This window comes from Camellia sinensis, chromosome 11, assembly GCF_055761805.1.
Source record: "Camellia sinensis isolate YWXY chromosome 11, ASM5576180v1, whole genome shotgun sequence".
Lineage (NCBI taxonomy): Eukaryota > Viridiplantae > Streptophyta > Magnoliopsida > Ericales > Theaceae > Camellia > Camellia sinensis.
The window spans coordinates 170,960,216-170,972,213 of NC_138971.1; the positions used below are offsets into that span (position 1 = coordinate 170,960,216).

An 11,998-nucleotide genomic window follows, 5' to 3' on the forward strand; every position below is an offset into this window, starting at 1 on the left:
GACTTAATTGTCTAATAAGTCTTACAAGAAAAATTTATAATAAAAAAAAAAATCACAAATTGTAAATTTTAATGATAATTTATTAAAATCATGATAACAAAAAATCCCTAATTATTAATTTTTAACGATATATATAAAAAATGAACATAAAAAAATTATTTTTAACAATAATTTTACAAAGATTTATTTTCAATGATTAAATCTAACTATTAAGACCTATTAATAGTTTACTCTAAATTTTTTATGTTGAATAATAAAAGACAATAGGAGATCATGCTTAATAATTGATAAGAGGCATCGCCAAAGAGCTCGTAGACCTCCAAATAATTTTGCCTATATATATATACACACAGGAGAACATATATAGAACGAGTCATGTATATATAGTCATTTTAAAATACTATATTAATTTCAATCATAATTAAAAAAAAAAACATGATAAATCATAACCAAATATAAACAATTTTTTTTTTTCCAATCATAATAAAAACAATAATCATAATATGCCATAACAAACATCATAGTAAGTTATAATTAACACTACAATAAATAATAACAAAGACCACAAACATCATAGCAGGAAGAATTTGTTAATGAAAAATGTTTGGAGGCCCAAATTCTGTGGCTCAAATGTGGCTCAAATGGCCAAAACGACGTCGTTTTGGCCATTTTGATGTTGTTTTGTACTCAAAACGACGTCGTTTTGGCCATTTGAGCCACAAAATTTGGACCCTCTACCATTGCTCTTTGTTAATATGTCATTAAAATACATGTTAAAATTTTTAAAATTCTACATAAAAGGGAGAACAATATATATAAAACATAATTCATTTTAAACGTATGCCCAGCATCAATGCCACACTCATCCAAGATAGAGACCGACAATAAGGATGAATGCAGAGTTGCCAACACTGCATTCAAAGCATTTTTCTATGCCAGTGTTGTGAAAGTGCATTTCTAAAACTCAAAACACGAATATATGCACTTAGGCCATATATTTGATTCACAATACTAATAGTGAGGTATTAATAATCCTATCAAATTAGTGTGGTATTAACTATCCCACCCCTACCCCATTACTAATAATCCTACAAATTTGTTGGATTAATTATCCATTGGATTAATAGTCCTAAACCAAAATGTCAAAACAAACATAGGATGATTGGACCCACGGATTAATAATCCTAATCCCATGCTTTAATCATTCCAATCAAACATGCCCTTGGAGAAAAACTTGTGCGGCAGACCATTCGCATGATAGAACATGAACTGTAGATACAATATACTAGAGGACACCGCAGCTCTACTCTTTACCTCACATCAGTGAGCCTTAAGTTCTTAACAACCCGTCTGGTAATGACTCATCAATACGACACAAAGTTAAAGGTCATATAATATGAGCTCGTCAGTAGCCTCGTACTACAGGGGGTTAGGGGTGCACTCAAATAGCAGTCTATAATTAGAATTTAAGTACAAGGTTAGAGTTGATATGTATTTATATTAAACCAATTATACAAGCACTGGACATCGGAGTTCCTCTAATCACTCTCTATGTGTCAGCTGACTTCAGTCGCTTGGCTGCATGGATGAATTCTGCAATCACTTGGACCTCATCCACTTTCTGTATGAAGAGATTTAAGGAAACATCAGTTTTTAATCCCAGAGTTGAATGTGTTTTCGTGTGGATTCTGGAGAGAGAGGGAGAGAGACAAACCTGTGAAGCAAAATGCTGCTGAACAACATTAACCACTTGTTCTTTGGTAAGATTAGGGTTAGCATTTCCCTACAATTCAAAATCACAAATTATTAAAAAATATGAGTATGAAAACAAAATGATATAATTACAAAAGACGGTGAAAACCCACGAGTTTGAAGCTTCGCCAATATCTCCACAATGAGCTGGTTCCTAATTTTGCAAAGCTCACCCTCTGAAAAACAATGTAATTTATAATCAAAAGATGAATATAAGCCAATAGCAGTCGTAAACTCCACAAATGACAAAAATATCTCCCAGCCACAAACAGTGCATATTGCATTTTGGACTAGGAATAAAAAGGTTACAATTGTTTAGAATTCCCAGTGTAAGTACCTACATGGTAACATGTTGCCATGACCAAAGTGCCATTGACCATGTAGACTTGGAGCTCAAACCAACAAAAAAATATATGTTCACGGTTATGCAATTAATTTGAAGGTACTTCGCATCAAATTTCCTACCAGAATTAAGACCAGACCATCCAAACATGAATTGCATGTTTGGTTGTATTTTGTTTTTTGTTTTTGGAAAACACAAAATATGTGACTGGGATTTACAATTTTCAAATCATTATGGCTTAGTTGCCTAGGAAGAAAAATTAAAAAATCACTGTGGAAAGAACAAGTAATAGGTCTTCTTAATTCCTCACAACCATTTCGGTTTTCTGATCTAGTAATACTTCACTAAAAACTTTCATGTGCTGTTTTTATTACTGCACATCCAAAACCAATATAAAAACTAAAGATCAGGCCTCCAAACAGGCTTGTGCTATAGTACTTGGCCACCCATGCTTCAAGATGCAGACATACATTCAATACAGCTACATAAAACCTCAATTTCCTTTCATATTGCTTACCACTTGAGATGTCCGAATATTGGAGTGAACTTCTCTGTAAATACTACGATTGGATGACTTTGCTGATGCAGATGTAATCCATGGCCTTGTATACCGAACTCTTGGTTTGCTCAGTTTGCTGAACTCAATTCCATGGCCTTAACGGTATGATAAATTTCAAAACAATTGTTAGCACCACATGGTCTCCAAAAACTAAATAAAGTGTTTCAGGAGCTGCTGAAACTTACAGAAATCATTATCCTTTTCGCCAATGTCAGAGCTACTGCTAGAGTTACCAAAATCATCTTCATCTTCTTCATTCCCAGTGGGAGGTTCTAGAACACTCAGAGCATTCCTTTGCAGCTTCACTTCAACCCCATTCTTTAAAACCTGGCGTGCCAAAGTATATGTAAATTTAACAACCCATACCAATGAGACAACAGCAATAGTGGATGACAAGCTCAATTCAATGCACAAAGCATAGAAAGCAACTGCACTTAGAAACTAAATATTACCAAAAAGTGCAGCCATTAATATAAAAATTAAAGAAATTGCTGAGGATCAATTGATTTTAAATTACCAAGCTCCATTATATCCCTCAACCATAATTTTTTGATAACCAAACTGAATTGTCTTCTGTCCAAAACAAGTGGGGTTTGCTATGTGAATCTTTTTTCGTCATTCCACTCAGTCAAATCCCATTTACTCAATTAAATTAAACCATAAAGTTAAGGTGGAATAAATATTTCAGAATCCAAATCCACAGAGACCTAATAGCAAAACTATCAGAGGAACTCAATCAGAGTACCACTATGACATTTGAACTTTTGAGCAGTCTTCTAAAAAAATTGCCATATTCCACATTCCACAATCCAGATACTCATGAGTCATGTCCTTCCAAAAGAAATAAAACAAATCGGATAAAATTAAAAAACCATGAAAAAGGACAACAGTATTAAAAAAACAAGAAAGATCATGCTATTAAAAATTTAGAAATCCTTAATTTAACTATTCAATACAGATGGCTACAAGAAACCAAAATTTAAATTAAGTGATTCATTATAATTACAAAGTGAAACAAAGGAGCATACAAAATAAATAAACTGAAAAGATACCAATCATTAGTTACAGTACAATGAACAGAGGAAAAGGGGTATAAAAAGAAATACCAGCCAATGCCAACCACCGAGACCAACAGCCTTCTTGACGACTCCTTGCAAACCCACCAAAACAGACTTTGTTCTATTGTTTCCTGTCACAACAACTTTAGTGTGCCTAGGAAGCACGGAAAGCTCTTCATCACCACTTTCCTCCCGAAAAGGAGAGAGAACCCGAGAAGAACATAACTCGGGTTCCATCATTTTAGCAACCTAAATTCTTCCTCACAATTTCAAGCAACAAGTACAAACCAAATAAACCCAATCAATTAAAAAAGAAGTGAAACAGCAAATTTACCCCCCCCCTCCAGTGCCTAAAAACTGCAAAAGCCTTCCTCCTCATAAGAAAACAGACATTAAACAAACCCAATTTACAAGAAGAGCAAGCAACATAGCGAACTTGGCTTTAACCATCCAATACCCAAAAATCAAAATGTTGCAGAACCCAGTATTTATAATGTACAGCAGGCCTAGAAACCCATCAACTTCAGTTCATACCATATCTTTTCTAACTGTTTGCACTTGAATCATGCATTTTGATGCAACTTATCTTCACTACGACTTGCAGATCAATAGCGGAGTTCCAGAGAGATTTCAAAGGAGTGAAGCAGAAAATCCCAAAAACCAAATAAAATCCCTGAAATAGTAAAGATTGAGGATATGTTATGAAGCAGTTCAAAGCCCTACAGCGACTAAATCATCTCAATCTTCAATGTCAAGTCGAGTACATGTCTATGAGAGAGATATATATGTTATGTATTATTGGTACTGATTGTGGAGGGTTTGACATGAAATTTTCCCTTTAAGAAAATGTTGAACAAATCTCCCAAAATTCAAGGACTCAAATTGGCAAACAGTAAATGAACACAGCAGTTTCTTCACAGTTCAAATTAACTTGGAAAGTATTATAAAATCATAGGGCATCACTTAAACCCTAAAATTTCTTAATTAATCTAAATAACCTCAATAAAGCTTTACAAATCAAACTCATTTACTTACCTAAAAACCAAAAATAAATAAATAAAACCCACTAACCCTAAAATTCCTTAACAAGCAACAATTAAAAAAAAGAAAAACACGTTTTTAATCACAAAACTAAGCTCAATAAAAACAGATTTAAAATGAAACTGCACAGAGAGAGAGAGAGAGAGAGAGAGAGAGAGAGAGATTGTGAAACACTGAATTCAGATAGAAGAAGGAACCAAAAAAGCCCTAGAAATGAAGTTTCAAGTAGGTTATAAAATAATCAAAACATGGCGAATTAAAAGATACAGAGCATTTGAACAAAATGCGCGAAATCATGAATCATAAAAACTCCAACACTCCATACCTCCTGTATACACAGCTCTGAACAAGAAATTAGAGAATGCGAGTGCGAGAGAATCGCAAGCAGAGGTTTTCGGAGTCCAAATTCGGGGTCAGATTAGCCCAAAACTCGACAGATCTGAGAGAAATGGGAAGTTGGAAAGTGGGTTTGAGTGACGAAAATGAGCGAATTTTGAGAGTGAGCGTGTGAGTGTTCGCTCTGTGCTGAGGAATTACTTGAATCAATAAAAGTAACAGAGTGTAGAGAGAGAGAGAGAGAGAGAGAGACATACACTAAATGCTTACCAACTGCCATGGAAACGACCTTCTTCAGTGGATGTAGAGGTAAGGTAATGCTAGAGAGACTGTTAAGGTCACGCAGCTGCAGCAGGGGTTTGTATATAACCGGGTTGACCGGTTTTACCAGTTGTTTTTGCCTTGCCAGTGGGGTTCATGCTTCTTCTGCTTCATCAAGATATGATCAAATTGGCTAAAGAGCCGTTCGGCTCTGTGATTCTGGCTCGCCGTTAAGCTTTTGTCTTTTTTGAATAAATAATGTTATATGTATTAATTAATGTGCTAATTAATATATTAACAGATTATATGACATAATTTTAAAAGTTTTAAATATTTATAATTTATATAATAAGTAGGATCGATAATAATAACATAATATTAATTGGTATATTAGTGTTTATATCAATTAATATATGTAGCACTATCGTTTTTCAATATATAACATTTTAGTTACTCACTTATTATTGATTTATTCGAATCACATAACAATTTTATTTTTTTATTTTTTTTATAATAAACCAATAAATTCAATAGAATTCATTTCCCAAAATAGACATATGGCTTAACAAGTAAAAATAAATTACAAACATAATTTCTAAATTTTTTTAATTTTCAATAATTATTTAAGTGGTCATAAGATAATATTTTTAGGTGTCAAAGAAAGCGAAAAAAATAAAAATAAAATAATAACTACTAATTGTTATCTTGTGAAAAATATAATCTCTTAAATTTGTTGAAAATATAGATTAGTAATACTTTCTTGTTAGAATTTTTTATTTAATAAAATTAATAAAAAAATCATAACTACTCTGTTATGCAATAATTATTAATTGAAATATATTTTTTAACTATAAGTTTCAATGAGAATATTTGCAATTATTAAGAATGAGTTGTTAAAATTAATAGATAGTATTACTCCCAACTTAAAAGTTTAAACTCACTTTTTAAATTTAAAAATATAGCAAAATATCCCATGCAAATATTTTCTTTCTCATATTTATGTAATTATTAATTAATTATTTTTAGAAAGTATGCTTAAAAAGTGTATTTTTATATTATTTTTAAAAAAATAATATATGCTTGTTACAAACTCAAGCTCCAAGTCGAAAGCCTTGAGCAGATGAGCCGATTAAGGGATTGGTGGGGGACCGGTAAAAATGTGCTAGGGGAAGCGGGAGAATGAAGGGACTGAACATACACGTGTTTGGTGACAGCTGTCGGATCTTATCCTGGCACAAAATATACACTACTTTCTCTCTCTGTCTCTCTCTCTATATATCTGTCTCTAAAGTTGTAGGGTATGTACGTAGGTACTGTAGTGTAGTGTAGTGTAGTGTGTATATTCAAAAACTGTATGTATTATGTATGTATACTGGAATTTGAGAGGAATAATTGGGTTAAATTTAAAATTTGATTTGGAGTCCGCCCTCTCTGTGGCTCGTCCTACGAGGCAGCTGTACCGCACTTTTAAAAGTCCGCTTTCTAGTTTCAAAGGGCAGGGCGGGTTCCCATCCTCCACCGTTGATTACATTTCCTATCAATCCCTCTCCTTTTTTAAGAAGTTTATTGGTTGGTATTGTACCTTCGTTTGAGATACGAGTTGTTTTTTTAATTTTTTTGGATAAATTATAAATACCCTCCTGAGATTTGTTAAAAGTATAAATTTTTTTTTAAAGTTTGAGAAATTACATCTCATTCCCTGATATTTATATTTTCATAACAAATTGTCTCTTGAGATTTTTATTTTTATACAGATTTCCCCTAATTTTTTCTAATTTGTTATGAAAATTTGACCCTCATGGGGTAATTTATAATTGCTCAAACCTCAGAAGGGAATCTTTATTTTTACCAAACCTCGAGGGGTGTTTGTAATTTGCCCAATTTTTTTTAAAATTTTATTTGGTAATAATATATTTTAATTAAAAAATTATTATATTATTCTTTTTATTTCATACATATTTTTTTTTTATAAAAAATTAAAAAATTATTAAAATAATTTGTTTTCAAATAAGGCCTTAGCCTATAACTAAAAAATATCGTTTAGGATGAGTTTTTGGTCTTCTTGACTTTTATGAGAAAAAAAATAAAATGATTATGATTTTAATGTGACATTTTATCTTATTGACTTTTAGCCTATTTTATTTTTTGTGACTATTTTAGTCCAAAAAGTTTATGCCAACATAGCCTATAATTGGTGGAGGTGGTTACGATTTTGTGTTGGGTAATTCAAAAAGAATCAGACTTATTTTCAGTCTAAGATTGGATTAAAGTGTGTTATTGGATTCATGAGAGTCCATCATAGGTCCTGTTTCAATGATTCAAATCGTTCAATGTATAAAATTCGTTGAGTACTTTATCGCTATAAAAAAGCACGTTGATGGCATATTGATAATTACTTGATTGAATTAGATTTTTATCAATGGTAAATATAATTTTTAAAACAAAATTGTTGACAAATATCTGATCCGATTAAGTAATTATTGATAGTCAATCAACGTGATTTTTTATAAGGATAAATTGCTCGACGAGCTCTATACTTTGAATAGTTCGAATTATCGAAACAGGACCCCTGGTGAGCCTTACAGGTCCAGTAGCATCGTCTACCTAACAAGCCTAGTCAATTCAGAAATTATTAAGCAGTATCGTCATATAGCGTTTCAGGAATACCAGATAATTTTTCTTGTTTTTAAAATTTTATTTTAAGATTATAAAAAAAAAAAAAATTGCATGATGTTTGAAATTTTATTACAACTCATCCATTAGTTCTTAAAAATGAAAATGTCTAAAACTCACACACAAAAAAAAAAAATAATAATAATAATAAAAATTACAATTGTACTCGTAACGATGGGATGTTAGATGGGTTAATATTTGATTTGTTATTTGTCTAATAATATAGGATTTCATCCTCTTGCCATATTAGTGGGTAAATTTGTAAAGAAAAATGCATGTGAGGGTGCTGGGGTCTCTTGTGATTGGTCTAAAAAATTATTTTTTTATTTTTTTTTGCTTTTAGCCAATGACAGAGCCTTATGTAACACTGGGCGGGGGTCACTGGAGGTCTCCCCCACTGGGGTCGGACAAGGGGTACCTGCTGTGCTTAAGCACAGCAGGGTGTGCCGTGCATGCAAAAACGACACAGTTTTTTTTTTTTTTGGAAACAAAACAAAATAAAACCATACAAATCTTCATAGGCATTTATTGTAGTAAGGAGAAATATCTACTAGCATATTTTTTATTTTATTTTTGAAAATTCATATGAGTTGAAATTTATTATTTATTGAGTATTATATTTTTAATGTTTTTAAACATCAAATTAGATTAATTATATTTTATTTGACATTGATATTTGGTTGATTTTTTGACAAATCAATAAATAATATGTAATAATATACATCGTTGCAAGTAAATTTAACAGTAATTTTTTAAGGAATTTTTATATATATATATATATATTTTGATTTGTCTGAATGAGTACAATATTATATTGTTGTTATTATTATTATTATTATTTTTTGAATAAATTATTAAAAAAAATCTCAGGTAATAAAATAAATTATGAGTTTTTAATTTTATTAATTTAAATTTTAAAATTTTGATTTGTTTTTAATCTCAAACCATTTATCCATTTTTGATAGGTAAAACTCACATTTTTTTAAAAAAAATTTAGTCATTAAACTCAATATAGATATGTATAAAATGTCTAAAATATCATTTTCTGTCAATTTAGCTAATGAAAATGGGTCAATGGTTTAAACTAAAAAAATAAAAAAATTAAGATTAACATTAATAAAATTAAAAATTTATAAGTTATTTTATTATAAAGGCCAAATTTTAAGATTTTTTTTAAAAATAATTTTGCCTTATTATTTTTGTTTATTTTTTTTAAAGTAATGTAATTTTGATAGATGTGCTCAAACCAAAAACTAACCAATAGCAGCACACACACCAAGAAAAAACAAAGAAAAAATTATATTAAAAAAAAAAAAAGCAAAACGCACGGTGTACAGCAGGCACCCCTTTTCCTTAAAAATATTACTACATCATACTCTAGTGTGAATTGATTGAAGTTGGGAAGTCACTTAGCTTGGGAAGTGGTTGGCTTTTTGGCTTTTTGGTTTTTTTGGTTATTTTAACCTGGGCTAAAAAGTTTGGTTTGGGAAGAGCTTTTTGACTTTTTGGCTTTTTTGATTTTTTTTGTGAGAGAATAGTGTAATGATTATGGGTTGGATGTGATATTTTGTTTGTTGTGGCTAAAATAGTCTGTTTTGTCTTTTGTGGCTATTTTAGCCCCAACCTAACTTGCCAAACACCACCTTATTTTAGTTAGTTATTTGGCTATTTTAGTTTGACTAAAATAGTTGTATTTAGAAAATTAGTTTTTTTTTTTTGGTAATTGATTTGATGATTATGAAAAAAAAAATTAATTATAAGTTAGATGTGATATTTTATCTTAGCTTATTTTACTTTTTAGTGGGCCATTTTAACCTAATCATTTTCCCAAATACCCCATAATGAAAGGGAAGTAAATATTTTAATCAAAAAATGATTATAAGTGTTATATAACTAAACAAGACCTGAGTAATATAAAAAAATAAATTTAATATCTACATTTAATATCTATAACCCTGAAAATTAATTTAATTTTATTTATTTATACTTATTTAAACATCTTTCCATTATAAAAAATTTAAAAATTACTAATTAAATTAATTTTAAAACAAACCCTGATTATAGATATTAAATTTTTTTTTATATTACTTAGGCCTTGTTTGGGAACATGCTATTTTAGTAACTTTTTGACTAAAATATGAAATAAAAAAAACTTATAGGTTTAGAATGACTCTTTAGTTTTTTACGAAAAGATATGCAAAAAGTGGATGAAAAATAGAATATTTGATTTTTTAGTATAAGTTATTATAAATTATCACATTATTCTTTTTATTTTATACATATTTTTTTTTTTTTATAAAAAGTTAAAAACTTATTAAAATAATTTGTTTTCAAATAAGGCCTTAGCCTAGAACTAAAAAATATCGTTTTGGATGAGTTTTTGGTTTCTTGACTTTTATGAGAAAAAGAATAAAATAATTATGATTTTAATGTGACATTTTGTTTTATTGACTTTTAGCCTGTGTTATTTTTTATGACTATTTTAGTCCAAAACGTTTATGTCAAACATAGCCTATAATTGGTGGAGGTGGTTACGATTTTGTGTTGGGTAATTAAAAAAGAATCAGACTTATTTTCAGTCTAAGATCGGATTGAAGTGTGTTATTGGATTTGTGAGAGCCCACCATGGGTCCTATTTTGATGATTCAAATAGTTCAATGTGTACAGCTCGTAGAGTACTTTATCGCTATAAAAAATCACGTTGATTGCATATCAATAATTACTTGATTGAATTAGATTTTTATCAATGGTAAATATAATTTTTAAAACAAAATTGTTGACAAATATCCGATCCGATCAAGTAATTATTGATAGCCGATCAACGTGATTTTTTACGAGGATAAATTACTCGACGAGCTCTACACTCTGAATAGTTCGAATTATCGAAACAGGACCCGTGGTGAGCCTTACGGGTCCAGCAACATCGTCTGGCCGACAAGCCTGGTCCATTTGAAAATGAGTGAGTAGTATCGTCATGTAGCGTTTCAGGAATACCAGATAAATTTTCTTGTTTTTAAAATTTTATTTTAAGATTATAAAAAATAAAAAATAAAAAAATTGCATGATGTTTGAAATTTTAGTTTATTACAACTCATCCATTAGTTCTTAAAAATGAAAATATTTAAAACTCACAAAAAAAAAAATAATAATAATAATAAAAATTATAATTGTACTCATAATGATGGGATATTACATGGGTTAATATTTGATTTGTTATTTGTCTAATAATATAAGATTTCATCCTCTTGCCATATTAGTAGGTAAATTTGTAAATTAAAAGTGTGGGTTTATAACATTACTCTTTAAAAATATTAGTACATCATACTGTAGTGTGAATTGATTGAAGTTAGGAAGTCACTTATTTTTGTTAGTTATTTGGCTATTTTAGCTTGACTAAAATAGTTGTTCTTAGAAAATTAATTATGTTTTTTTTTTTTTTTGGTAATTGATTTGATGATTATGAAAAAAAAAATGATTATAAGTTAGATGTAATATTTTGTCTTATTAAATGTTTTAGCCTATTTTATTTTTTAGTGGGCCATTTTAACCTAACCATTTTCCCAAATACCCCCATAATGAAAGGGAAGTAAATATTTTAATCAAAAAATGATTATAAGTGTTATATAATTTTTTTATTTATTTTTACTTATTTAAACATCTTTCCATTATAAAAAATTTAAAAATTACTAATTAAATTAATTTTCAAACAAACCCTGATTATAGATTTTAAATTTATTTTTTATATTACTTAGGCCTTGTTTGGGAACATGCTATTTTAGTAACTTTTTGACTAAAATATGAGGTAAAAAAAATTTATATGTTTGGAATGACTCTTTAATGTTTTACGAAAAGATATGCAAAAAATAAAAAGAAAATAGAATGTTTGATTTTTTAATATAAGTTATAGGTTTTTTGATTTTTTATAATAATTTTTTAACTTTTAAACTAAAACTGTTACATAACAAACGATGCCTT

The 11,998-nt window shown here is 29.5% G+C and overlaps 1 protein-coding gene across 6 annotated transcripts; it reads right to left on the bottom strand.

Moving 5' to 3' along the window:
• Nucleotides 1-1,222: 1,222 nt before the first annotated feature.
• On the bottom strand, nt 1,223-5,576 carry LOC114297741 (uncharacterized). Of its 6 annotated transcripts, none has more exons than XM_082896135.1 (9): nt 5,360-5,498; nt 5,079-5,192; nt 4,247-4,385; nt 3,761-3,968; nt 2,840-2,981; nt 2,613-2,749; nt 1,866-1,928; nt 1,715-1,783; nt 1,223-1,621 (listed from the first exon to the last, which is right to left on the bottom strand). In XM_082896135.1, exons 4-9 carry the CDS (start codon nt 3,950-3,952, stop codon nt 1,550-1,552), a joined length of 675 nt encoding a protein of 224 aa, XP_082752261.1. In that variant the 5' UTR covers nt 3,953-3,968; nt 4,247-4,385; nt 5,079-5,192; nt 5,360-5,498; the 3' UTR covers nt 1,223-1,549. The 6 variants fall into 6 exon arrangements, with proteins under 6 accessions (XP_082752261.1, XP_082752264.1, XP_082752263.1 ...); XM_082896138.1 differs by having other exon boundaries at nt 5,347-5,486; XM_082896137.1 differs by having other exon boundaries at nt 3,761-4,385; nt 5,360-5,576.
• Between the last annotated feature and the right edge of the window lie 6,422 nt (nt 5,577-11,998).